General features: G+C 39.0%; 1 protein-coding gene across 13 annotated transcripts in view; it reads left to right on the top strand.

Annotated features, from left to right (window-relative positions):
• Window positions 1-26787, top strand: part of si:dkey-71h2.2 — a 97888-nt gene that overhangs the window by 5132 nt on the left and 65969 nt on the right. For 10 of the 13 annotated variants that reach the window (XM_087298121.1, XM_087298127.1, XM_087298131.1 and 7 more), the window contains exon 1: window positions 2080-2222. The exons of the other annotated variants lie outside the window; for them this stretch is intronic. In XM_087298121.1, the coding sequence (XP_087154247.1) occupies window positions 2138-2222 (85 nt within the window). In that variant the 5' untranslated portion in view covers window positions 2080-2137. Of the gene's footprint in view, window positions 1-2079; window positions 2223-26787 lie in introns of those variants that run through there. 13 annotated transcript variants of the gene reach the window in all.

Genomic DNA, 26787 nt, shown 5'->3' with positions numbered 1-26787 from the left:
ACCAACGAGTCAGGGCAACATTGAAGGTCCCAAGGGCCAAGGCTGAGTTGATGGCTCTGACGATTGAGGCAGAGTCTAGGATCTGGAAGACTGTGCTGGAGCTGGAGCGACAGATGACCAAGGTGGAGCTGGAGGGAATGAGGAGCTCAATGGAGCCAGAAGAATTGAGGGACAAGCACAGACAGAGGAGTGGAGTCCCAAGGAGGATCCAGGGTGATGACTGACAAAGGCAGAGTTGGAGGGACAAAGGAGTTGGTAGGATGACTGGCAACTGACACATGCCACTGGTGAGTGGAAGTCTGTTGTAAAATTTCACCACAAGATTGAGAGGGCTGAGCTGAGGGAATTGAAGGGACCGGCAAAGTCAGAGATAGATGATTGGCTGATGAAAGAGGAGGTAAGAGAAAGGTTGGGTGGAGACTCTACTGCTGAACAGGGCCAGTAAGGACTGGAGAAGCCAATAATCTCTCTCAGAATAACCTATTATTACAGAAAAGTTCCCAGTGTCCAGTTGTAGCTCACCCTCAGTGGTAAGAGTGGGGGTAGGGCTCCCAATCTTGCCCTTGTACTCCAATAGCACTCACAAATTTATTTTAGGTGATGTCAAGGCTACGACACCTGGTCCGACATCGCTTTACTCTCTGGCTCTGAGGCTTCGAGGCAATTTTCAGCTCTGTTTCTCCAGGACACAATGGTTCATTCTTTGTTGCAGGCTCTGGTTCTCTGTCTGGGGTGGGTATGGCTCCATGCAATGGGGTGATGGTTGGCTCATCTTGGCTGAGTTCTGGGGCTAGAATGGGGCTCATGAATTCCTCCTCAGTAGGGCAGGCGGAGAAAATTGAACCATTATTCAATAGGACCAACTCTACAAATAAGTGATTCCCAGGAGGACCTTCTGTGGGCAGCTTACACCTGGCAGCAATATTGAGTCCCACTTTGTAGAATGTGCACAGGCAGACTTATGGGAAATATGTATGGGACACAATAAAAGAAGCAAATGAGCTTGGGAAGCCGCAGGTAGTAGCTTAACTGGTCACATTGCATAAGTCTAACAATAGAAAAAAGAAAAACATTCAAAGCACCCAATTGGAATGTTATCACTCAATTAAATGGGCGTTATCAGCTGATAATTATGGGCCAGTAGGGGCCTTCTGTGACTTGTAGGCTCAGAAGCCTGTTATCATCCATCCACATAAATCATCAATACTAATAGAGATGACTCCAGATCTTCTTTTACATTACTGTAATGGTTAGGTTTAGGGTTGGGTTAGGGGTCGACATTAATAAAATACAATTAATGGGAAATTTAATGAATAATATCAATAATTCTTGTTAACTTTTGGCCACAGTTGTATGTGATCTATAGTTGATTAAGCATGTGGATGGATGATTACTGCCTTCTGAGCCTACTAGTAGGCACAGAAGGCCCCTACTGGCCCATATCTATCAGCTGATAACAACTGATAAAACCCATTCAATTGAGTGATAACATTTGAATCAAGCGAACGAAACAAAATCTGTTAGGGAGGGAGAATAAATATGAGAGCTAAAAACATGATTCAAATGAGTCAAAAAGAGGTAGCAATGATGAGAACCAAACAAGGGCTAAACAAGTGAACATGGTAAACAAAAACAATAATTAATCTGTAGTGTGATGCTTCATGTCAGTGGGGGAAAATAATATAGACTAAACAATACTTACAGCTAGTACACTAAAAGTTGTTAACTTTTCATTGTTAGTTTTTGTTTACATTGGTAACAAACCACCATTCACTAAATAACCCGAATGAATAATGAGACTCTAATTTCTTCATTCATTGATAGTCATGAAGTGAATCTGTCATTGAAGGGTTAATGTTATTTATACAGATCCAGGACGGCGTGAGTGTCTACTCTCGTGTCTCTCAGTCAGCGAAGGGTTAATATTAGGTTTACTGTACGTATCCGGGACTGTGTCTATAGGCTGCGCCTCTCTCTCAGTCAATGAAGGGTTAATGTTACTGTACAGATCCAGGACTGTCTATAGGCTGCTCGTGTCCACTCGCTCGGTTACTCGCCGCATGCTACTCTACTTTCCTCATTCCCTCAGCGGGCACCAGAGAAGAGCGCGGCACCTGCTCTGCGGTCTCTTTCCAGCATGGATGCGCTGAAATCCGCCGGGAGAGCAATAATAAAAAGTCCAGGAGTTCCGCGGCACACATGGGGAACGTCCAAGCATGAAAGTGAGTGGCGTTTATCTCTGTTTACATTCACAGGTCTCCATCTACACCGCTGTTCACGCGATACCAGTGCTGCTTTCTTTTACTCAAGTAGACTAACTATATGAATTTGTCTTCTGGCGTTAAAAATTAATATTTTGATAATGGCAGTGCTGCTGTAATTTCATTTGGCTTCTATAAATTGATTAATTGTATACAGTTATTAAAATGGTCATGCAATGGGTTTGTTAATTTTATTTTATTTTTCGCCTAACAACGCAAGTAAATGAATAAATAAATATATAAATAATTAATCTGACTTATATTTAAACTTTTCAAGGCAAGATATATATAGGAAACAAAATCATAAAATTAGGACTTGTTTTAAAGTTTATGCTTTAATTATACTGTCCTATTCATTATTAATATATACTTAGCAAATATAAAAATATATATATATTTCACATGATTTACAGAAAATGTTAATTAAAATTTCATTGTCTATCAATATTTTTATAGCAAAAATATTGTAAAATAGTTTTATAACGAATCATTAGATGCAACAGTGTAGACTATGTAAGTAGTGCAGCACTAAAATATTAATTAGTTTAATTATTCATTCTTTGCAACTGTTCTAAATCTAAATGTATATTAAAATGCAATATTATTCATAATACATTGTAAAAAAGTAATAAGTCATGATATATATATATATATATATATATATATATATATATATATATATATATATATATATATATATATATATATATATATATATATATTAGGGTTGCACTGTTTACTGGTATTATGGTGGTATTGCGATACTATAGCTCCAAAATACTGGCGGTGCCACTGTAGTTTGTACATGGTAGTATCGTAATTAATGGTTTATCTACAATATATAATATTGCATGTGGAAAAGTCACTAGAATGCTCACACAATTGTGCAACAATAGACCATTTTATTTGAATAGTCTGTGGAGCCCTTTAAAGTTGCAAAACTAAATTCGCACCTCTCATGGTAGCCAATTGCACGTTTTCTAATGCTTCAGTTCAAACACACATCTAAATAATTTCTGTTTCTGTTAATATGATTTAGTAGCTACAACAACCACAACAATCTCTTTAGAATAACTGAATTTTGAATTACGTGATTATGAAAAACCCAAAACAACAACAGTTATCAAAACATTGAAACAGTTTTTGACCACTTCATAAAGCCTAATTTGTTGGAAAAAATGCTCTTTTGTAACAAATTTAATTGTATCATTATTTTAATGCATTTTTGTTGGTCGGTTATCTACAAAATAAAAAAATAATAATAATAAACAAATTTTAGGTGAAGTGAGGTGTAAATAATTCTTTTTGGCCTATATAAATACAGTTGAATTCAGAATTATTATTACCCCTTTGAATTTTTTTCTTTTAAATATTTCCCAAATGATGTTTAACAGAGCAAGGAAATTTTTACAGTATGTTTGATAATATTTTTTCTTCTGGAGAAAGTCTTATTTGTTTTATTTCAGCTAGAATAAAAGCAGGTTTTAATTTTATATATAAAAAAAATTAAGGTCAAAATTACTAGCCCCTTTAAGCCATATATTTTTCAATAGTGTACAGTCTACAGAACAAACCATCGTTATACAATAATGCCTAGTTAACCTAATAAACCTAGTTAAGACTTTAAATGTCACTTTAAGCTGTATAGAAGTGTCCTGAAATAAAATATCTAGTAAAATATTATTTACTGTCATCATGGTAAAGATAATAAATCAGTTATTAGAAATGAGTTATTAAAACTATTATGTTTAGAAATGTGTTGAAGAAATCTACTATCCGTTAAACAGAAATTGGGGAAAAAATAAACAGGGGGGGCTAATAATTCTGACTTCAACTGTATATATACATATTTGTGCTGTTAAACAAGACAACAATACTGTAGGATCAAAAGTTTTTTCCAAAACTCAGGAAGATTCATTTTCTGAGATGTTAATGTTCTTGCAGCAAGAGAACAATACAGAAGAAACACAAGAGGTTCCATTCTGGTTGCTCAAAGGGCAGTTCTTCAAGGCCAGTTTATATACAGGCATAAAAACAGATGATGCATTGTTTTTAATCATTATTCTAAACAGTTTGTATGGTAGAATCCTATTAATCATATAATCAAATCATTGTCAGCACAATATTCCTGCAACTGGCACATTTCAACCGTTTGACTGACTGAAAACCACAGTTGAGCATGTGATTATGTCAAGAAGCACATACATTTATAAAATTGACTTTGGGTTTCTTTAAACGTATACATATATAAAAAATAATATAAATAGAATAAATAAAAATTAATTAAATTACTTTATCAAACAAATACTGAACTCTTTTTGTTTTTTTGTACAACAGAGAAAAAACAACTGTTTGTGCAACAGTATTGTAGAAACAGTTTTCCCACAGTTTCCTGCCATGTGTAAAAGATACTCCAATTAGATGGAATCTATGTATCCGATGAAGGGTTCGAGGTTGACTGGCTTTCTGAAATGTGTTGAATCTTGGTCAGGCACAGAGAGACAGCTGGTCGCACTGTACAAATAACATCACAGTGCCAACTTTCACACTTCAACCGTTTATGCTTTAATGATTGAATGAGCTGGCCGCTCATGTCAACTTTTGTTCTGTCTGCACGCGGAATGCAGTGTGTCTGTGTGGAAAAGAGGCCAGTGGTTTTATGAGACATCAGTGGTGACAGCAGGGGCCCGAGGCTGGACGCGCTGCTGTCATTCTGACGCGTCGGATGTGAAGTTCATGAGGCTCTCTGGGGACAAAACATCCCCATTCCCACTTGAACTGGGAGCCAGGCAAATGGCTGGAGGAATAGCCGGCTCTCTCTTGATGCTGAGAGAATGTATATTTATTGAAAGCCAAGAAAATTTGCATAATGAATTATTAAAATCAACAGTTGTGTCTTGGGATTTTAGATATGCTCTCTGTGGATTAATTTTTAATGATCTGATTTGTTACGGCTGTCTGTCTTTCTAGAAATGCATTGTATTTTTTAATACCGGCTGTAAAAAAGGCTTAAGATGCATTTTGGTTGTTTCTTAAGTGGGGCTGTGCGATTTAAGGAAAATATCTAATTGTGATTTCTTTGACAGATATTGATTTAATTCTGTATTCGATTTAATTCTGTAGTCAAGCTTCAGCTCAATAATCTGTATCGTTGTGTTGGTTAAAAAAAGTAACTGAAAATTATTAACTAACTTAAACATTCATTCAAATTTGTTTTAAATATTTAGAAATGAAACACAAATTTTCTCACATTAGAGAGATAGTGTAGCTGTAACGACGTTGAGTAACACCACAACAGAAGGTAAGATCCAATATGCAGGTTTATTCAATGTCAGGCAAGCAGTGGTCATCAGGTGCAAACGGGTATCTATAGACAGTCCAGAATCATAAACGATAAACAGGCAAAAGGTCGAAAGGCAGGCGGCTAAACTAGAGAACAAGGGTGACAAGGCTTAGGTCTAACACGGAGAAAACAAGACAGGGAAACGCGTTGTGAGGTCACAAAGATGCAAACAAGACTCGGCCAACTGGAAGGGTGAAAGAGTGGCTTATGAATGGTGTGATATCAGTCTGTGACAAGGTTCAGCTGGTGATTGCAATCAGGATAGATGAATGAACAGGCGTGCGTGTTTGGGAGCAGTGCATGTATGAAAATGTAGTCCTGGGAAATGCGGAAATGTAGTTTTGAGAGTTCGTGTGAGAACCAGCGATCTCTGTAAAGCGATCGCTGGTTGTGTGACAGTAGCTTATTAAAAAACAACAAACAAATAATTATAAAAATACAAAACATTAAGCAAACTAAAATGGCTGAAACTTTGCTGTTGCTTGTTACTAGATTGAGTGTCACTGGCAATACTTTCATTTGACTTTTAAGCAAGACATTCTTCATATATCCACCTTTTATAGGTGCTAGGTGTTGTATTTTCTTTGAGAGCTCTTACAAGTTTTAGCTCTTTCAGTGTCTGTGACTTTAAACCCAAATTATTCTCCTATTACAGATGTAGTAGATGTTCATAGATATTAATTCATCTATTAATGCTTCTGAAGCGGTAAACACCGTCATCCCACTCTATCCTGTTTGTTTTTTATTGTGGCCATTCCTCATAGTTCAGTTGCGCAATTTTGATTGGGCAGAATGAAAGTGCGCTTACTCAATTGGCTAGTAAGACTCACACACAGATGGCCGTGATTAGCTAATTGTAACGTTTGTGATTGTGATTCGATTTCGATTAATCGCACAACCTGAGTTGCTGTTTTTACTTGTAAAAACATATTTTTTTTATTTACTTTTTAATTATTAACACTGAGCTGTACCCAACTGTTTTTATGTTTTGAAGAGTCATGTGACATTGAAGACAGGAGTAGTGATGCTGAGAGTTAGCTTTGTCATCGCTATAATAAATCTTATTTGAAAACATAAAAATTGGGAATTTTACATGACAATATTGTTTCACAATAAGGCCCATCTCATTTGAAATACATGCCTCAGCCTGACAAAATGGTGGATGTAGTATGTCCGAGTTTCGATTATACGGTTCACATTCATACTTTTTTTTAGCAGTTGAATAGTATATTTAAATTCATATGCAGTACCTACTGAGTAGTAGGTGATTTCATAGTTGGTGTCCAAAGTCGGTCCTGCAGGGCCGGTGTTCTGCTGAGTTTAGCTCCAACACACCTGCCAGGGCGTTTGTAGTATATCTAGTAAGCGCTTGATTAGCTGGTTCAGGTGAGTATGATTAGGGTTGGAGCTAAACTCTCCAGGACACAAGGCCCTCCAGGACTGAGTGTAGACACCCCTGGTATAGAACATGCTTTTCTAACAGTCGAGTAGTACGTTTTAAATTCAATTGCAGTGCCTGAGTAATAGGCGATTTTGTACACATACATTTGTACATTTTAGATACATGTCAATGTGATGAGCAATCTAACCATTGCAGTCAGATATACTGTATATTGAAGTGTGTGAAATTGACGCAACTGATGCAGGTAGGTCACTTGATTGATGAAAAAATGCCGGATTTAGTAATTCAAAGTTTCATTTATACTACTCACATTCATACTATAATAGATTTGTACCTACTGAGTAGGTACTGCGGCTGTTGTCTTGTACATTTCAGATACATGTCAATGTGATGAGCAAACTGAGCACTGCAGTCAAATATACTGTGCGTTGAAGTGTATTTTTGCTAGTCCACAAAAATGTGAGCTGAAGCATTTACCTCTAATGGGCCTGTGTTGACATTTTTATTGTCATTTTACTCAAATTAATGCAGCCTTGGTGGCTAAAATAACTTTTTTCAAAATCTTACTGACCCTAAACTTTAAATGGTAGTGTGCATATACAAAATGTGTCACATTTAACAACAAAAATATAAACAGTATATGTATATGTATATATCACAAAACCACATTCCATCCCAAATGATGTACTATGCACTTTACACTATGTAGTTACTGTTTAACGACAGCACACTTCATTTTTTTTCGGCTTATCTTTTGAGAATTTAAAGTGCACTTTTACATCTTGAAATTTTCAGCGTGAACACTTCTAACAGTATATCAAGGATCTGTATAAGATAATATATAGTTATTCAAATGCAGATGCACAAATTTTCAGATTTGCCACACTAGCATGTCGTTTTGAAAAGTTATTAACTTCGAAGCTTCCATACAAAACAACAGTGAAATTAATTGAGTTTGTTCAACTCAAAGGGGAGCAGAATACAGTACAGCACACAAACAAGTGAATAATGAAGTGTTTTTGTGCTGGTCTGATGAATATTCATGGGAGTGCGGTGGTGATGTTTCTCAAGTGTACATTTGACTCAATGAAGGTCACTGGGGTTTTCACTGGAGCTCATTAAAAGCGAAACTTCATATTTGATGTTGCCACATAGAGAAAGTTCACTCTCAAATATCACAATTGAGCTTCTGCCATTTCCTTACAGAGCTGATGTGTGTGAATTTGTGCACGTGGAGAGAAGTCACTATCCATTCTCACTGCGTATTAAAATAACATTGACAGTTCCAAAGGTCACATTAGTTGCTGCAAGTGTTAGACGCCCTTCTCAAATTTTCTTTTTTTAACATTCCCTGGTTGGTAAATAACATGTTGGATGATGAGCAACAAATTCTCCTCTGATCACATAAAGAAAACAATTTAGTAAAATAGTGCTATGTCTGTTAATACTTAACTTTTTGATCGTAAATCAATATGTCAGACCCTCTGAGTTGAAAGGTAAAGTTGTGTCAATGGGTGATGAAGAGAAGCAAACATTCTGGATTTTTCATGAATCGATTACAGGAAGGATGTCAGCAAATTTATCATGCTGTGTCCACAAGCTGTGTGAAGGACAGGGAACTGAACACTGACAATGTGACAGCAGAGAACTGGCCTCTGTGGGTCATTTCCAATTTTCAGAAGTGGGTTATATGACCCTTCACACAGACTAAGAGCATCTTCTGTGGATCATTTACTTTGATCAGAAATAACAATGCTTCAATATTGTTCTAGAGGATGTTCTCATATGGGTGGAGAGACCAAAATTGTGCACTGTGAAATGTTTATTCTATTTTATATATTGAAAAAGTAATGTTAAAGCAAGTTTTTCCACTGTATTTTCTAATATAATTTTCTTCATAAAGAAAGTTTTTTTTTTTTTTTTTTTTTTGCATGGCCGAAAAAAACTGTTAAGGTCAATATTACAGTATTAGCCTCTTAAAGATTTCCTCCCAAAGGCTACAGAAAATAAACAATTATATCTGGCTGCATACTTGCTCATGAATTTCAGCAATTTCAGTAATTTTATCTTCTGCAGTATATCTGACATGTTTGTCATTTTCTCTTGATGTACCTGAGTCTGTTGTGTTGCTTTACCTCCATTCATAAAAAAAATTGTGCTTATCATGGCATAGTAAAGTGTCCTTTGTGACGCAATTTCAACTGAAACATAAAAACAAGGTGGGACATAGAGTATCTCCTCCCCTTTAAAAAATAGCCAATAACATTTAATTTTTATCACAGTTCTGCCAGTGAGAGTTGAGGAGCTCAAGTACAACAAAAGAAAAGTACATGAGAAGCATTCTGAAAGGGGCGGGGCATGTCAGATACACTTGAGAGAGCATTTGACTGGTCAAAAGATTTACAATGTAATGAGAAGCTGAATTAAGCCAGCGGAAGTGACAAACTGCAAGCTTTGGATGTTTATATCTCCTAAATGCTAATTTTGTAATTGTTTTTAAAGCACACTAGCTCATAGATAATAATAATAATAATTATTATTATTATAATAATAATAATAATAATAATAATTCTTTACATGTATATAGCAATTTTCTGGGCACTCAAAGCGCTTTACACAATGGAGGGGAATCTCCTCATCCAGCACCAGTGTGCAGCATCCACCTGGATGACATGACGGCAGCCATATTGCACCAGACCGCACACCACTCACCAGCTGATTGGTGGAGAGAGGACAGAGTAAAGGCAATTATGACACAGGGATGGTTAGGAGGCCATGATGGACAGAGGGCAAATTTGGCCAGTTTGCCGGGATTAAACCGCTACTCTTTTTCAAAGGACATCCTGGGATTTTTAATGACCATTTTTAATGAGAGTTAGAACCTTGGTTTAACATCTCATCCATCTGACGGCTCTCACTGAGTCCCATCAATATACTGGGGTGTTAGGACCCACGCAGACCACAGGTTGAGCAGCACCCCCTGCTGGTCTCACTAAGATCTTTTCCGGCAGCAACCTAGCTTTCTTATGTGGTCTTCCATCCAGGTACTGTCCGGGCGCAGCCCTACTTAGCTTCAGTGGGCAAGCATGTGAGAGTTGCAGAGAGCTAACTGCCGGCAAAGATAACCTGAAGACTAACATGCTGATACTAACATCTAAAAAACTTTATTTTAATTTAACAGAATCTTTTAATAATCCTTATGGGTTACCGTTTATGTACCTTTTTCTAAACTTCCAACACAATCTCACGGCAACTTCTAAACTTTTTGATTTAGTGGCTAATTCGTATGATTTTGGACGATCTAATTTGTACAATTAAGTACGATTTGCTCATTACCCAATGACGGTTGGGGTAAGGGGTGGGGTTGGGTGCCATGCCTCCTCTTTAAAGAGCCCATATTATACATGAAATAGGGTCATATCTTGGTTGTAAGGGTCTCCAACAACAGTCTAATATGCATGCAAGGTCAAAAAACACTTTCGTGGTCTTATAATCTGCATTTATTTTTACCTAATTATCCCAGCGACTCCTGTATGAATCGTCCAGTGATTCATTTGTTCCCAAACCCCTCCTTAGCGCGAAGCTAATCTGAGCTGATTGGACCGATGACAGCCTGTTGCGATTGGTCGACTGCCTTCAGTCAGAGTGAAATGCCAAACAGCTAATCAGCAATATAAAAGTAATCACAGTTCATACACGCTAGATAGTGTAGGCGTGGATTTTAGCTGCCAGTGGGTCAATGTAAATACAGACTATGGACTTGAAAATTCAGACGACTATTTTATTGAGCAAAAACTCCAAAAACTGTCGAGGAGATCACATAGCTCACATAGCTCACTCTGCTCTTTTCACAGACACAGACACACACACACACACACACACAATGCCCTTGTCCTTGCGCGCGCGCACACACACGCACAAAAACACACACACACACACCACCGAACGACAACACGCGCGCACACACGCACACACACACACACAAACACACACACATACCTCCGGACGACAGCGCACACACTCATAAACACTTTACACACTCGTAAACAAAGCAGCACGCGTCGTGTTTTTAACGTGACTTTGCACCAGATAAGAGAATATAGCCAGTTAACCTGATACAGTACACGCGGTTACAAGTAACAAATCACAACTAAATACATTTGCAAGCTTGAGTCAACGAGGCAACAACTTTAATCGCACGTACTTACACTTGAGAAATGGAGGAAGAAACCCATCCTGACGTCCAGCAGTAAGTTACTCTTTACTGATCCTTCCTTTAACAAACGCAGATGAAGTATTCTTTGTAACATGTAGTTTGCAGAAGTTTCCAGTACTTTCCAACTGCTTGGTTATAATGCTGAGGTTTCATCTTTGGGTAGAGACTCGATGATATCCATCTGCAGTGTGACTTCAATCAACCGGCATGTTTGTGTGCGTGTGTTTGTGGGTGTGTGTGTGTGTCTGGGTTTCTGCGTTAGAGGGCGGGGCCTCAGGTTTGAAATCTCCCGGGTTTGCGCGTGCACGTGAATAACTTGTGTAGCGAGGCAGAGGGAAAACAGCGGCACAACAGGATGAGTTTACAGACAAGTCCCCGGAGGGTGCTTTATTTACAAAGTGAATGTGCTGTAAAAGGTGCTCTTCTTTAGGGTGAGGTGCTCTGGTGCTCCGGGAAGTAGGTGAAGGACGGTGAGTAGTCGGGTGCAGGATCGTCACGAGCTGGAGTCCGCTAAGGAGAGACAGAGAGACAAGCATTAGCACAGGGAGTCATAGAAGGAATGAAGCTCATCTTCTCCTGGCGTAGGTTGGGCTTATATGTCTCTCCGCTTGATGAGCTCCAGCTGTGTACGATCCTGGCTTGATGAAGGTCCAGCTGGGTGAAATTTGCGACCAGGGCGACGTGGCATATAATTGCTCGTTACATTCCCCCCCCCCTTAGCGTCGTTCTGGTCCTGGGTGTCCTGCGGAGAAAAGGTAGAGTATTGTGAGGGGGGGTAGAATGGTTTGACAGACCTGCCCATCCTGACCATAGCCTTGAGAGCCCGTCGGCGTTTCCGTGGGAGGCCCCGGCTCGATGTTGTACCGTGAAGTTATAATCCTGGAGCGACAGGAACCATCTGGTGACTCGAGCGTTGTTATTTTTCGCCGTTGACATCCATTGAAGTGGAGCGTGGTCGGTCACCAGGGTGAATCTTCTGCCAAGGAGATAATATCTGAGCTCCAGGATTGCCCACTTGATCGCCAGGGCCTCCTTCTCCACCGTGGCGTACCGGGTCTCTGCAGGGGTAAGCTTCCGACTCACGTACATGATGGGGTGTTCTTCATCGCCGTGGACCTGGGAGAGGACCGCGCCCAGGCCCGAGTCGGAAGCGTCTGTTTGTAGGATGAAGGGGCAGCCGAAGTCAGGTGCGTGCAGTACCGGAGAAGATGTTAGTGCCGTCTTCAGGGCTTGGAACGCGCCATCTGCTTCCCTGTTCCATTGTATCTTCTCTGGCTGCCCCTTTCTGGTCAGGTCTGTCAACGGGCTGGCTATGGATGAGAAATTGGGAATGAAACATCTATAGTAGCCCGCTAACCCCAGAAATGCACGTACCTGGGTCTTTGTGGTGGGTTGTGGAGTTTCTTGTAGTGCTCTGATCTTGTTCTGTTGTGGCTGTATGAGACCTCTACCGATGTGGAAACCGAGGTATTTTGCTTCTGCTAGACCCAGGTGGCATTTCTTGGGATTAGCTGTGAGCCCAGCCCTACGAAGATCAAGGAGCACCCTCCGCAACCGGGATAGATGTTCTTCCCATGACTCGGAGTGGACGATTAGGTCGTCGAGGTATGCTGCTGCATACGGCTGGTGGGGTCTCAGCAGGATGTCCATCATACGCTGGAATGTTGCTGGAGCCCCGTGGAGCCCGAAGGGAAGAACCCGGTATTGCCAGTGCCCACCGGGAGTGGAGAAGGCGGTTTTCTCCTTGGCGCTTTCACTTAGTGGTAGTTGCCAGTAGCCTTTGGTGAGGTCGATCGTGGATATGAATCGGGCTCCACCCAGCCGATCCAGCAGCTCGTCCACCCGAGGCATGGGGTACCCGTCGAATTTGGAAATTTCGTTCAGCTTCCTGAAGTCATTGCAGAAGCGGAGGGTGCCGTCGGGTTTGGGGACCATCACTATGGGGCTGGACCACGGGCTACGAGATGGTTCGATGATTCCCAATTTCCTCATCTTTTGGATCTCATCGTTGATAGCCAGCCGGCGAGCTTCTGGTACTCGATAAGGCCTCTGCCGGACGATGGTGCCAGGTGGGGTGATGATGTCGTGCTGGATGATGGTGGTTCGGCCCGGTTTCTCTGAGAACACATCCCTGAACTGACCGACCAAGGCTTGCAGCTCCGCCTTCTGATTCGGTGAGAGTTGCTCACCTATATGGACAACGGGAGAAGTTTCTTCTGAGAAGGCAACTAGATGACCTGGAGCTGCAACCCATTTCTTCATCAAATTGATGTGGAAAAGTTGTTCTTCTCTTCTTCGTCCCGGCTGACGGACTCGATAGTTTACCGGCCCTACCCTTTCTACCACTGTATATGGCCCCTTCCAAGAGGCCAAGAACTTCGAGGTGGTGGTAGGTATCAGGATCATTACTTTGTCCCCTGGCTGGAACTCTCTGGGTTGGGCGGGCCGGTTATATAATCGCTGTTGGGCGCGCTGGGCTTCGGTCAGATGTTGCTTGACAATGGGCATGACTTTCTCTATACGTCCTCTCATGTCCCGTACGTGCTCAATCACTGACCGTTGTGGGGCTGGCTCTTGCTCCCAAGCTTGACGAGCCACGTCCAATAGCCCTCGTGGTTGACGGCCGAACAGCAATTCAAAAGGTGTAAAACCTGTAGATCCTTGGGGAACTTCTCTGATCCCGAAAAGCACGTACGGGATCATGAGGTCCCAGTCGCGCCCATCCTCTGCCACCACCCTGCGGAGCATCTGCTTCAGCGTCTTGTTAAAGCGCTCCACCAAGCCATCAGTCTGCGGATGATAAACAGAGGTTTTTATTTGCTTTACCTTTAGGAGGCGGCAGAGGTCTGCCATCAACCGGGACATGAATGGGGTGCCCTGGTCGGTCAGTATCTCTGCTGGTATTCCTACTCGGCTGCACAATAAAAACAGCTCTTTAGCGATTGCCGATGACGTGGCTTTTCTCAGAGGTATCGCTTCTGGATATCTGGTGGCGTAGTCGAGGATGACAAGGATGTGTTCATGTCCCCGGGCCGACTTCGGCAAAGGCCCTATCAAGTCCATGCCAATGCGGTTGAAGGGCACCTCAATGATGGGTAATGGTATCAGAGGGCTGGGGGGTGGTCGTTGGGGAGACGTTCTTTGGCATATGTCACATGCCTGACAATACCTCTTGACTTCTCCATCCAACCCGGGCCAGTGGAAACGATCTCTGATCCTCTTGATCGTGTTGGCTGCTCCTAGATGTCCTGCCATCGGGTGAGTATGTGCCAGTTCTAGAACAGTCTCCCTTTTGGTCCTCGGGACGACCAATAGCGTCTTCGTTTCCCCCCGCCTCTCTGCGACACAGTACAGCAGACCATTTTGCACAATAAAATGTGGGAGGGGGTGAGGGCTGGGAAACCGTTCGTTACCGTCTATGATCCGGACTTGTGGCCAGCAGTGCTTCAACGTTTCATCTTCACGCTGTGCTCTCCCGAAATCGCCACCTGCGGTAATCTGTTGAAAAAGATCATAGTACAGGTTAGCCGATGATGACTCACCCCCTCTGTCGCTCTCGGTGGCCATCAGCGCTGTTTGGCGGTCCCGTTGAGCCCGTCCCTTGCTGTTCTTCTTTTCCCGAGCCGATCGAGCCTGATGGTGGGTGAGGAGATCATCGAACCCCGGCCAGTCTCTGCCCAGAAGAAGGGGTACAGGAAGATCTGGAACCACTCCTACTTCGATGCGCCAGCTTCCCGACTTAGTCGCTATAGTGACTCTTTGGGCGGGTACGTGGCGGGTATCACCGTGTATGCATGTAATCGGGATTCGACCTTTCCCTTCTTGATGGTATTTTAACGTGTTTGGGTGGACCAGTGTTATTGCACTTCCTGTATCCAGTGTGGCCGTCTGTGTTTTCCCGTCTAAACATACTTTTCGGGTGGGAGCTTCGGGAGGGACGTTGCGATGTACCACGCACCCTGCCGTCCAGGCCGGGGCCGAGAGTGTTGTTGGCTCTGTGGGCATCGGCTCGTCGACTGGGCTGGGGACCGCCGGTCTGCTGCCTGGTCGTGTTGTGCCCTCCACCGGTCGCCATGGCGCATTTACCCTCCGGGGTGTCAGAGCCGCTCTCTCCCCAGTCTCCCGGGCCACATGAGCTTCCGCCAGCTCCACCGCCTCCACCAAAGCGGCCAGCGAGTCGGGGTTCCTCATGCTGGTAAGTGTGCGGAGCCGTCTGGGTAGCGCCCTCATCATCTTTTCGATGACTACTTTCTCAGCGACCTGGACTGCGGTTGGATCTCCTCCCAGTAACCATAATCTTCCCAATCTGGATAAGTTGGCTGCTTGGGTCCGAACCGGCTGTTTGTCATCATAGGACCACTGAGAGAATTGTTGTGCTGCGCTTATATTGGAGAGTCCCATTCTGGCGAGTATCTCCTTTTTTAATGCTTTATAGTCGTCATTTTTCGGTGTCTCTAATGCGAAATAAGCTCTTTGAGCTTCTCCAGTCAGGAATGGCGCTAGCATCCTCGCCCAACTTTCCTTCGGCCATCTCTCTCTTTCCGCAATTACCTCAAAGGTGTGCAGGTAAGCATCAATATCATCCAGGTCGCTGAGTTTTGTGATAAATCTATGGGCGCTCACCTCAGAGAACTGGCTGGAACCGGCCGCTTGGTGGAGCTGTTGTTCCATACGGTCTTGTCTGGCGGTGAGTTGTTCAGTTATCACTTGTTGTCTTCTTGAGATTTCCGCTAGATGGCGTACTACCTCTTCGATCGACATGACTCAGGAGGGGATGACAGCCGAGTAAGAGAGCGTGAGTGAGAGAGAGAGCGGATGCCTGTCTGTAAACAGAAGAAAAACAGAGAAAATTCAGTGGTTACTTCTTCTTACTGGTAAGTGCTGAATTTTTTTCCCTCTGAAAAAGCGCGCATTCTCCACCAGTTGTAGCGAGGCAGAGGGAAAACAGCGGCACAACAGGATGAGTTTACAGACAAGTCCCCGGAGGGTGCTTTATTTACAAAGTGAATGTGCTGTAAAAGGTGCTCTTCTTTAGGGTGAGGTGCTCTGGTGCTCCGGGAAGTAGGTGAAGGACGGTGAGTAGTCGGGTGCAGGATCGTCACGAGCTGGAGTCCGCTAAGGAGAGACAGAGAGACAAGCATTAGCACAGGGAGTCATAGAAGGAATGAAGCTCATCTTCTCCTGGCGTAGGTTGGGCTTATATGTCTCTCCGCTTGATGAGCTCCAGCTGTGTACGATCCTGGCTTGATGAAGGTCCAGCTGGGTGAAATTTGCGACCAGGGCGACGTGGCATATAATTGCTCGTTACACTTGGTTTCATTCGTACGTCATTACGAAACACCTAATGACTCGGTATCAAGGCGACTCGTTTGAAGCACTATGAGTCGACTCTTTTATAGATGAATCAACCGTTTTAATCACTGTACTCTTACAGATTTAAGCCTTAGCTGGATACTTCACTTCACTTAGAACTGTGTTACACACTACATGGAGGGGAATTTTCAAAAACCCATTATATGGGCTCTTTAAAATCTTATATTTTCGTACGACTGAACTTTAACGAATTTGTATAAATTAGCCACTAAACTGACTAAACATAAAATACTTATCCTCGTGACATCTGGCTGAAACATCTGTTTACAGTGTTTTGTTTGACCCATGTTATGCGGCCTATTAAAATGTTAAATAAATAGTGTTATTAAAATAAATTGTTGCCTATTATGATATGACAGTAAACATTGACAGGATGTGACATTTGAGAGAGAGGAGTCATGGGATCAGGGAAGGTTTCCAAAGGTCAATATTTGATATTGGCAGCAGAAATTGCCATTGGAGCATTAAATCCTTGATTAAATCCTGTTGCTAGAAATCGGAGGATTATTGGTGCAAAGGATTATTTTACAATGTATTATTTACAATATAAAGCAATTCAATTTAATAATACAAGCTGATATAAGGCCGTTTCATGTAACTCTATTTAGCTGACATGTATTGCTGACATTTCTCACAGATATTGATTTTCTTCTTGCTGAATGCATGGCTGTTGGCTGGAATAAGTATGAATTTGTTGGATTTATTTATGCTGGTAGTTTCAAGCCAGTTTCAAGAGCATCTTTTATCTTCAAGGTTAGCTGATAAGCAGTTGTTTCCTCTGTGAATTTTTGTTTCTTGTGCTATAAAGAGAGTATTTTCTGAGCTCTCACTCTGCACTCGAGGTGGTTGTTGGAGTTTTCAGATGGGAGCTCTTGTTGTAAAGAAAGCTTTGTAGTCTTTTTCCGCAACAATAAGCACCAGAGTTCATACAAACGGGGTGAAATACACTCACCCACAACCATTTTTCTAAATCAAGCATGCACAATACTGTGTAAAAAGACCCTATGAGGTTTTATGAGGATGTCCTGCTGCTCATTTTTGAGTGTGTCCAGCTTTATGAAGACTGAGACTATCATTTCTCTCCTTTAATTGGCACTCAGTTCTGACCCAGAAGGCACAACAAGCAAAGAGAGAGAGAGAGATCCTTTATTACTTCTGGCTTCAGTGACTCCTAGACATTGTTATTGTGATCACTTTCAGACAATGTGACATCCGTGTGCAACAGCCTGTCTGCCTTTAGTCATGTTTACGCATGGGCCGCTCAGGTTTCTTAAAAAATACACTAGACCTTGTGCCCTGTGTGGCAAAATAAAGCCAAAGCCAGTGAATAAGGGCCTGAATAAAGAAACAGATGTTCATAATGCATCTTTTTAATTAGCATAAATTAGCCGCCTGCTCAATTTACTTAATTAAAATTCACATAATGCAACATCGTTCTTGAATCTAATTTAATTGTGTGCACTTTTCATTAATCCATTTGCATTAGGAGTTTATCTGAAGTTGATGTAGCGTTGAATTTACTGTTCCCAGTTTGCTTTGCATGAGGATGTTAAAGACTGAAGAAGCGTTTCTGTCCAGCAGAATGCTAAATGGGTCAAATGCTTACTGACCCTGACATCATTCTGAACCAGTCATTGATGCACATGGGCATCTTGAGCAGATTCTGTGCTACATTACAGTATTGCATGCCATGCACAGTACTGGACTATTGTACAGTGCAACCAGAAGGCGTTTCACTTTTTCAACATTTTTTATGTTACAGCCTTATTCCAAAATTTATTAAGTTCATTATTTCCTCAAGATTCTACACACAAAACCCTATTATGACAATGTGAAAAAAAGATTTTTTGAAACTTTTGCAAAATATATATATAGTAGTAGACCCTGTTTGATGGGTTTACAGAGATACTGTAACCCCCTCTTGGAGAACATGCACCTGTTTACATGCAGTCAAAAGCAGAGCCTTACACTGCTAATTGGCAGTCAAACTTCATAGTTTTTATTTTTATTTTTGGTTTACTACAACTACTCGACATTTTAAATATAAGGTCAAGAAACGGCATATTCAGTATTTGAAATCTCTTATTTCCACTTATGAGTTGAGTTCAGCCAAGCAATTGTCTCTGGATGTGAATATGGATGTCAGTTTGAAAAGCCGTGCGCTCTCTGTGTTGTTTTCATGTGCTTTAAAGTGAATATTACATTTTGACAGTTTCTTTTGAATTGTTTTTTTTTTCCTGGATCAAATATAAATGCATTCAGTTTGAACTGCCAGCTCTCACACATGTCGGCAAAGAGAAATTTAGTTTTCCATGCTTTTTAAACCAAGCAACCACCAGTGTTTCTGTTTTCCCCTCTTCTTTTGATTTGTTTGCTTGTTACGTATCTCGCAAATCACTAACAAATAAGAGTAAAATCCCCTCAGACCTCAGAATAGGTTTCTCTCTATCTTGATCCTTCTGTCTTTGTCATTATTTTTCCTTAGTGTCTGTGAGGATGGAGGCTCCCTGTGGTTTGTTCTCTGCAGGTTATGAATAAAAGAGTAGAAAGGGATTTTGGAGAGAGAAACTGAAGCACAATATTAAATTCTACTTTACAATAAATCTCTACATTCATGTGTACAATTAGATGTAATGCCAAGTTAATTCATTTTTGTCTTTTCATTTTTGTTTGGTAGTGTATATACACACACACACACACACACACACACACACACACACACACATATATATATATATATATATATATATATATATATATATATATATATATATATATATATAGTATATACAGTGTACAAAAAACTAAATTGAAAAGTAAGCACACAGCAAAAAAAAAAAAAAAAAAAAAAAAAAAAAAAAAAAAATATATATATATATATATATATATATATATAGGATTGTAGGCCAAATTAATTACAATTACTAAATTATAATTATACCTATGTTTTCTTTTAAAGAAAATTAGTGTTACATTTTATTTTAACATTTTTTATTGTAGAAAAAACACTTGAAACTTGAAAATACACTTTTTTACATTTTAACTCTTCCCCCCTCCCTCCCTCAAAGCATCCAGATTCAGTTTAACAGGTAGATGTATTGTTATACATGGGCTAAGGCAAAGAAAAACATATACTGTATTCCACATGCAAAAATACACATATACGTATATCAGTCAATTAACTAATAGTGTGAGAGGTATTTGCTTGTTCCATTGTATAGTTATGTTCCAATAATTGTATAAACAGATCCCAAATTTTATGGTACTCTTTTAATTTGCCCTTTATACTGTAGGTGATTCATTCCAGTGCAATGTAATGTGTCAAATCTTTCACCCAGTGATCAATCGATGGACTTTCTATGTTCTTCCAATAGAGTGCTATCAAACGCCTTGCAATAATACGACACATATCAATCATTTTAGTTGTTTTACCTGGTAATGACAAACTTACAGGAAATAAACCAAAAGCATGTATTTCAGGACTAAGTGGAATTGGTTTTAAAATATTTGAGGAGATTATCGATTTTTTATTTATTTTATTTTTATTTAAAGGGAAAATGGATAAAGTAAAAAAGGTAGTGTAGGTAATGTGAAGTGAAAGTGAAAAAGATTAACCTTCAATAAAACTAAGAATATCTTGGAATAACTAATTGTCTTTTGCACAGACTGTACCACAGGCACTTTATGAATCTAACAGTAACTTTGAAATATAACTAGTGTATATTATATCTTTATCATTATGCATCAAGAGCTTGGCTTTAAGCATAGATATACCGTGGGGAAAATAAGTAATAAACATGTCATGTTTTTTTTTCCTGGGAATAATATTTCTAAAGATTAAAAAGTAATTATTAATTCATTCAAAGCTTAAAAATTAATTATGTGTAATAACAATAAAATGACAGACTTCAACAGAGTGTAAAAATCTTGATGGTTTTGTGGGTTTCGTCTATTGAATCTGATCTTTATTTTGTATTCTTTATTGAATTCAAGTCAGATGATAGGCTGGGCCATTCTACGTTTTGATTTTCTTTTTTTGAAAGCATTTGAGAGTTTCCGTGGCTGTGTTTTGGATCATTGTCTTGCTGAAATGTCTACTCTGGTTTCATCTTCATCATCCTGCTAATGTAGATGCTGGACTGAAGCAGCTAACATTTACACTAATGAAGGGCAGAGGGCTGCTGACCTGCTGTCTGGGCTTTCATTGCCATTCTACACCTCCCTTGCCTCATGTGTTCAATACTTTTTCATTTTATTATACATAACCTATTTAGTAGGTTAATATTTATATATTTGTTTTCTTTGCATATGTGGGTTTCTTTGGTTGTTACCAACATCTGGCAAAAATTTCAAGTCAGTGGCACCTTGCAAAAATGGTGACATGTCTAATACTTATTTTCCCTAATGTATACGAACATTTACATGTTTCACTTGCCTCTCTGAAATACCTGATTGGTCAGTCATTTGGTGGTCAGACACTTCCATACATTATAATATGTCACAATTTGAACAGTACATTTTGTATATTTCAAAGAAATCAGTACTACTTTTAGGCAGACAGAATCAAGTACTGTGTAATAATTGGTGTTTTTATTCTCAGGTGAAAAACATCACTAGGGAAGTTCTGATACTGCACTGCAGGGTGAGCTTGTTTTACAGTGTACAGTTATTTAATGCATAAATTTGCATATCTTTATTCAAAGTTTCTTCTCAAGCTATTAAAAAGCTCACATGTACATACCTTTGCTCTTTCAGCCATCTAGTCTATTTATTTTTTATTCATTAGCTGAATCTGCTTCATCTCAGTTCGGCTGTGAGAGTAGTCAATGATACGGTCCTCCCAAATATTGATTTTCTTTGTTCTCCTCACATTCACCAAAACTAAACGACATTGTACACCGTTCTCACCTCCACTTTTTAGATTGAACTGATCCAGCGGGTCTGAAAGACAAATATAGCAGCACTGAGATTAGTTACTAGCTATACTAATTAATAGTTATTACAGGGAATGGCAATGCTATGTTCCTTCACCACAATGATTGCCCCTTATGCTAAGTTCAGACTGCATAATTTTCAAAGTAGTTGTGTTACAGATGTTTTCACACTGCATGACTATCCGGGCTAGCGTTTTGTCGCTGCTTTGTTTACACTGCAAGACGTATCGGCGACAAGAGCTTTCATATTGCATGACTTTACAATAGGAAGAATCGCAGACAACTTCATCCAAACTACATCTCACAGCCAAAAACACGTAGTATATCTTTTGTAATTAACTACATAACGAGAAAGAAGCCTTTAATGGGGTAAAAATGCACATATATGCTCACCTGGGTTTAAAGGAAATTAGCAATTCCTCTTCAACCTTCTTTTTTACAATTTTTGTATAACATGTCAAACAGACACAGGTGTTCCTCACAAACCTCCACTAGTTTTTCCTCCATTTCTGGGGTCCAAATAAACTGAAATGGACCGTTTTTAACTTCTCCCTCATCCTCCCGCTGGCTTGCTGGTACACACACAGGCAAAGTATCTAAAAGGCACTGGCGACTCATCAGCGATTCTCTCAGATCGCGTCTTTGATAGTTTATACTGTGTGATTGTCACTCATGTGCACAAGCACCGATTTGCCTGTGATTTCAAGCATTTGTCTGCGATTTCTAAAAACCTGTCTGCGAGTCAAAATCTGGGCTAAAGTCATGCAGTCTGAACTAGGCATTAGCTGTTGAGAGTGAAAGTCTCTTCAGCTAGAAAAGGATGCCTCAGCTTGGCATGCACTGCACTTTTATTCCAAATTGATTGTAAGTAGTGACAGCTGTGCATGCTGACGCTGCCAACTGATTGGCATTTCATTGGCCCGTTTGTATACTCTTTCAGATGATTGGACTCTGACGAAATCCCCATAGTGGAAGTTTCCACACAGCATTTCTGTTCCTCAAAGTTATTGTTTCCCAAAAAGAATAAACTGATTCTAAAATTTTTAAAAGGACTTGACAGTCATTTCAGGCTGTATTCACACGAGTACATTTTTATCCATACTGGCATTTTTACTGTGTTTCAGAAAACAATCTCTGTGCATATTATACAACCTAAAATGTATGATAAATGCCCATTCATGCGCATATTTTGACTGCATCTGTACTGTTTGATTGCTGCTTGTGTAATGTTCATATGTAAGGTACTTGATGAATCAGCGAATGATGCACGGTAGTCCAGAAGACCAATCAGGGAATGATTATGGACAGTCATTCCTCCATTTTCACAACGTTGCATTTCAGTCGATCCTTTAACTAAAATAGGGTCTTTTTTGATTTCATAAAACTTGTCATAACAAAACGTATGTATTTTAAAAGGAAAAGCATTCAGGTAAACCCCACATCAGTCTCAAGGGACTTTAACTATAACTGTAACTATAAAAATCACTATAATTACAATAACACAAAAAAAATCATTCCCAACATTTATTCAGCTAGAAAAATAAAAATACAGAGAAAATTTTATTTTCAGCTGATAAATGAATGTAACATGCAATCAAAATGTGTTCAAATTTAAATCACTTGTGCATGTAAAACAGTAAGGTAGCCTATTGATAACAGTGCTTGGTAAGTTAAACACATTTTAAAGATATTTTCACAAAAGAAAGATACCTGCTGAACAACTGAGGTATACCATTGGAAAGAGAATGACATGAAAGATGAATGAAAGCAGGCCTTTCATCTCTTCCAACTGAGAGATGAGATCATTATATGCCAGACTATAGTAATATAATCTAAAAGTACCTCAGGTATCCAGCACTGGTTTTGACATCTGTGTCTTGCCTCCTTTTTGAAGTTGAAGTGACTTTTATTGTCAAAAACAAGGTTGTCAAAATAGTGCCTGTTCTAACAGATTCATGAAAATGCTATATCATATAGTATACCAGGGGTCCGTTTGCCAAACAACGACATAACTCACGGCTGAACTATCATAGTATGAAAAGAACGATGTAGTGACGAGTGTTTCCCAATAGTTTCTCTGTCGCAGATCCATCATTTGAATCATGTTAGTTATAACGTAAAACACCCAAAATGACGCTCTAAAAGGGATGGAGTAACAACTTCTTTAGAGAAGAACCCCATCATTTATTTGTACAAATGATATTGTTCTACACCCACACATATTAATAAAACATCCAATATTAGATTTGGTAAAAACATGCACCTACTTTCCATATTTATTGAAATATGTGTAAACTGCACATATAGGGCCAGTGTTTCCTTTACAAATATTATTGAGAACATTACATAATCTATTCTAAATTAATATAAAATCACTTTTCAATTCACTAAATAATGAGGCTATTTAATAAGAAATTAAATTTAATATTTATTATTTGTTAGTAAAAAAATAATAATACTTTACTAATAATATTAATGATGATTATTATTATTATTATTAGTTAATATTATTATTAAGTAGGATATTGTTTATTATTATTACTATTTTAAAGTCTACTTTTACAATTTGACAAATGCAAATCCCTGCACAAATATTCTAACTAGCAGGCCAATGTCATATACAGTACAGATACTAACGTATACTATATTATGCTTTTTTTTTGTTTTTTTTTTTGTTTTTACAAGCTAAATTAATAACATAAATTCTGTTTTTAAATAAAAGGTCACCTATAGCTTTGTCATAAGCCACAGCTGCGAAGGTAGTGCAGTGGTAAACGTGAAGATCGCTGTAAAATACTTTGAAAGCAAATTACACCTATAAGAGAGATCACTTTAATAATTTTTTTTAATTATTCCAAGTTTAAATGTTAGAATGTTCTAAATTGAATAGGGCATAGGGGGGATAACTGGGAAGAGAACAAAGCCAGGAACTATGTTTCTGTCATTACAAACATGGGTCATTGATTTGCTGTTTCCCAAAACCATCGATTTATTGAACATTCACAAACTGCATCTTAAGGAAGCTATTAATATTGACCATTAAATGATTTTAAAAGAATTAAAAACTGCTTTTATTCTAGCCAAAATTAAACAATAAAAGACTTTCTCCAGAACAATATTATCTGAAACACTGTGACAAATTCCTTGCAAATTTATTGCAAACCTGTAAAGGTACATTTATACAACATTTACTGCATAAAAAAAGTATACAAATGTCATTTGATTTACTTGACATAGTGTTTCTATTCAAATTGGCATTGTCAGCTACTGGCCTAGGGTGCGTTTTTAAAAAACCATGGTTAGCAATCTAAGGTGTCAAGTTCCGTTGTTACAAACATAGTTCGTTGATTTGGCGTTTCCCAAATGCATTGTTCCATCGGACATTGGCAAACTGTGTTGCAAACTTACTTGCAACTACACCTCTGGAGCTGTAGTTAGAACTTGCGACCTTAGTTGGCTAATGATGGTTTTGGGAAACCATCCCAGGTTGTGAATTATAGCCTATTTTTCCACACTATAGGCTAGCCTATGCCATGCAACAGGTAACATTTTTGCTTTTGACCTAGATATCCAGTCAAAGCACCACACATCCCAGCATTATGGTTATATTATCTAATTATTATTATTATTATTATTATTATTATTATTATTATTATTATTATTATGGTCACACTTTACAATAAGGTTCATTAGTTAATGTTAATTAATGCATTTACTAACATGAACAAACAATGAACAATACATTTACTACTGTATTTGTTCATGTTAGTTAACATTAGTTAATGAAAATACAGTAGTTCATTGTTAGTTAATGTTAACTCATGGTGCATTAACTAATGTTAACAAGCATGGACTTGGATGTTAATAATGCATTAGTAAATGTTCAATTATGATTAATAAATGCTGTACATGTTGTTTTGTTCATGATTAGTTCATGTTAGTAAATGCATTAACTAATGAACCTTATTGTAAAGTGTTACCATTATTATTATAATTATTATTACTATTATTATTATTATTATTATTATTATTATTATGCATTAGTGGACATAATGTGCTTTTTTAAACAAGCTGATGTTTTTCTTTCTCTGCATGCGCATGAAAAAGAAATGAACAGAGAAAATGAGCAGACGATAAATAACATGTGGCTCACTTCACGCGCAGACATGCCAATTTATTTAATTCATAACTGCCAATAGTTCTGAGTGCATGAGTGTTTTACATGTAGTGGCAGTTGGTCAAATATGTGTAACATAGCCTGTCATAAATAATAAATAGCCTACTGATGAAGTAAGTTATTTAACAATCAGGTGATGTGCTACACAGGCAATCATAATATTATTTTGTAGTGTGTGCTGTGCCGCGGTTTTCTTATGTGCACATGTTTAAGATTTGAGGTAATAACATCGCCATGATGGTCAAAGAAATCGAAACATTCTTTTCACCCCAACGCAATTTAATAGGGCACTATAAAGGCTAAAAATCTACTTCTTAAATTAGCTTTTTGCAGCCTATTGGGCTTTACTTCTCACCATGTATTGAATCTTTTCTAAAACGTACGATATAGTGTAAAAGCATGTTTATTGCTAAGAAAACTAAAACAAAATTATATTTTAATTGAACACATCACATAAGGTAAACATACAGGACCGTTTATCTAGTATTGTGAAAAGGCAAAGCTAAATATTTGTGGTTAAAGTGCCACCCAGTGGTTAAAAGCTGCTGGTGCACCAACTACCGCTGCCGCAGCGGTATGAACGGTGGCAAAGGGAACAAACTGAAGTATTGACATCTGTATATTTTTTCAATTGTCTACAGAACAAACCATTGTTATACAATGATTTACCTAATTACTGTAACTTGCCTAATTAACCTAATTATGTTAAGCCTTTAAATAGCACTTTAAGCTGAATACTATTATCTTGAAAATTTCTAGTCATTAAAACTGTTATGTTTAGAAATGTGTTAAAAAAATCTAACTGTTAAACAGAAGTTGGGGAAAATATACAAGGAGGGCTAATAATTCAGGAGGGCTAATAATTCTGACTTCAACTGTAGAAAGACCAGATCCTTAAAAAAACATTTCAGATACTAAAAGAAAAGAGATGCTGCTGCAATGCATATTATCAAAAATGCGCATGCTTTTTTTTTTTTTTTTTTGCTTGAATGGTTCTAAACCTGTTATAGGAGACTTCTAGAACAAAATAAAATGACAAGAGCATAACAACTCTAGCACAGTCTGTTTGAGCAGCATGGAA

Source organism: Danio rerio, chromosome 20, assembly GCF_052040795.2.
Source record: "Danio rerio strain M-AB ecotype USA chromosome 20, GRCz13ab, whole genome shotgun sequence".
Lineage (NCBI taxonomy): Eukaryota > Metazoa > Chordata > Actinopteri > Cypriniformes > Danionidae > Danio > Danio rerio.
The sequence above is the reverse complement of the archived record's forward strand: the minus strand, read 5'-3'. Positions and strand labels throughout refer to the sequence as shown.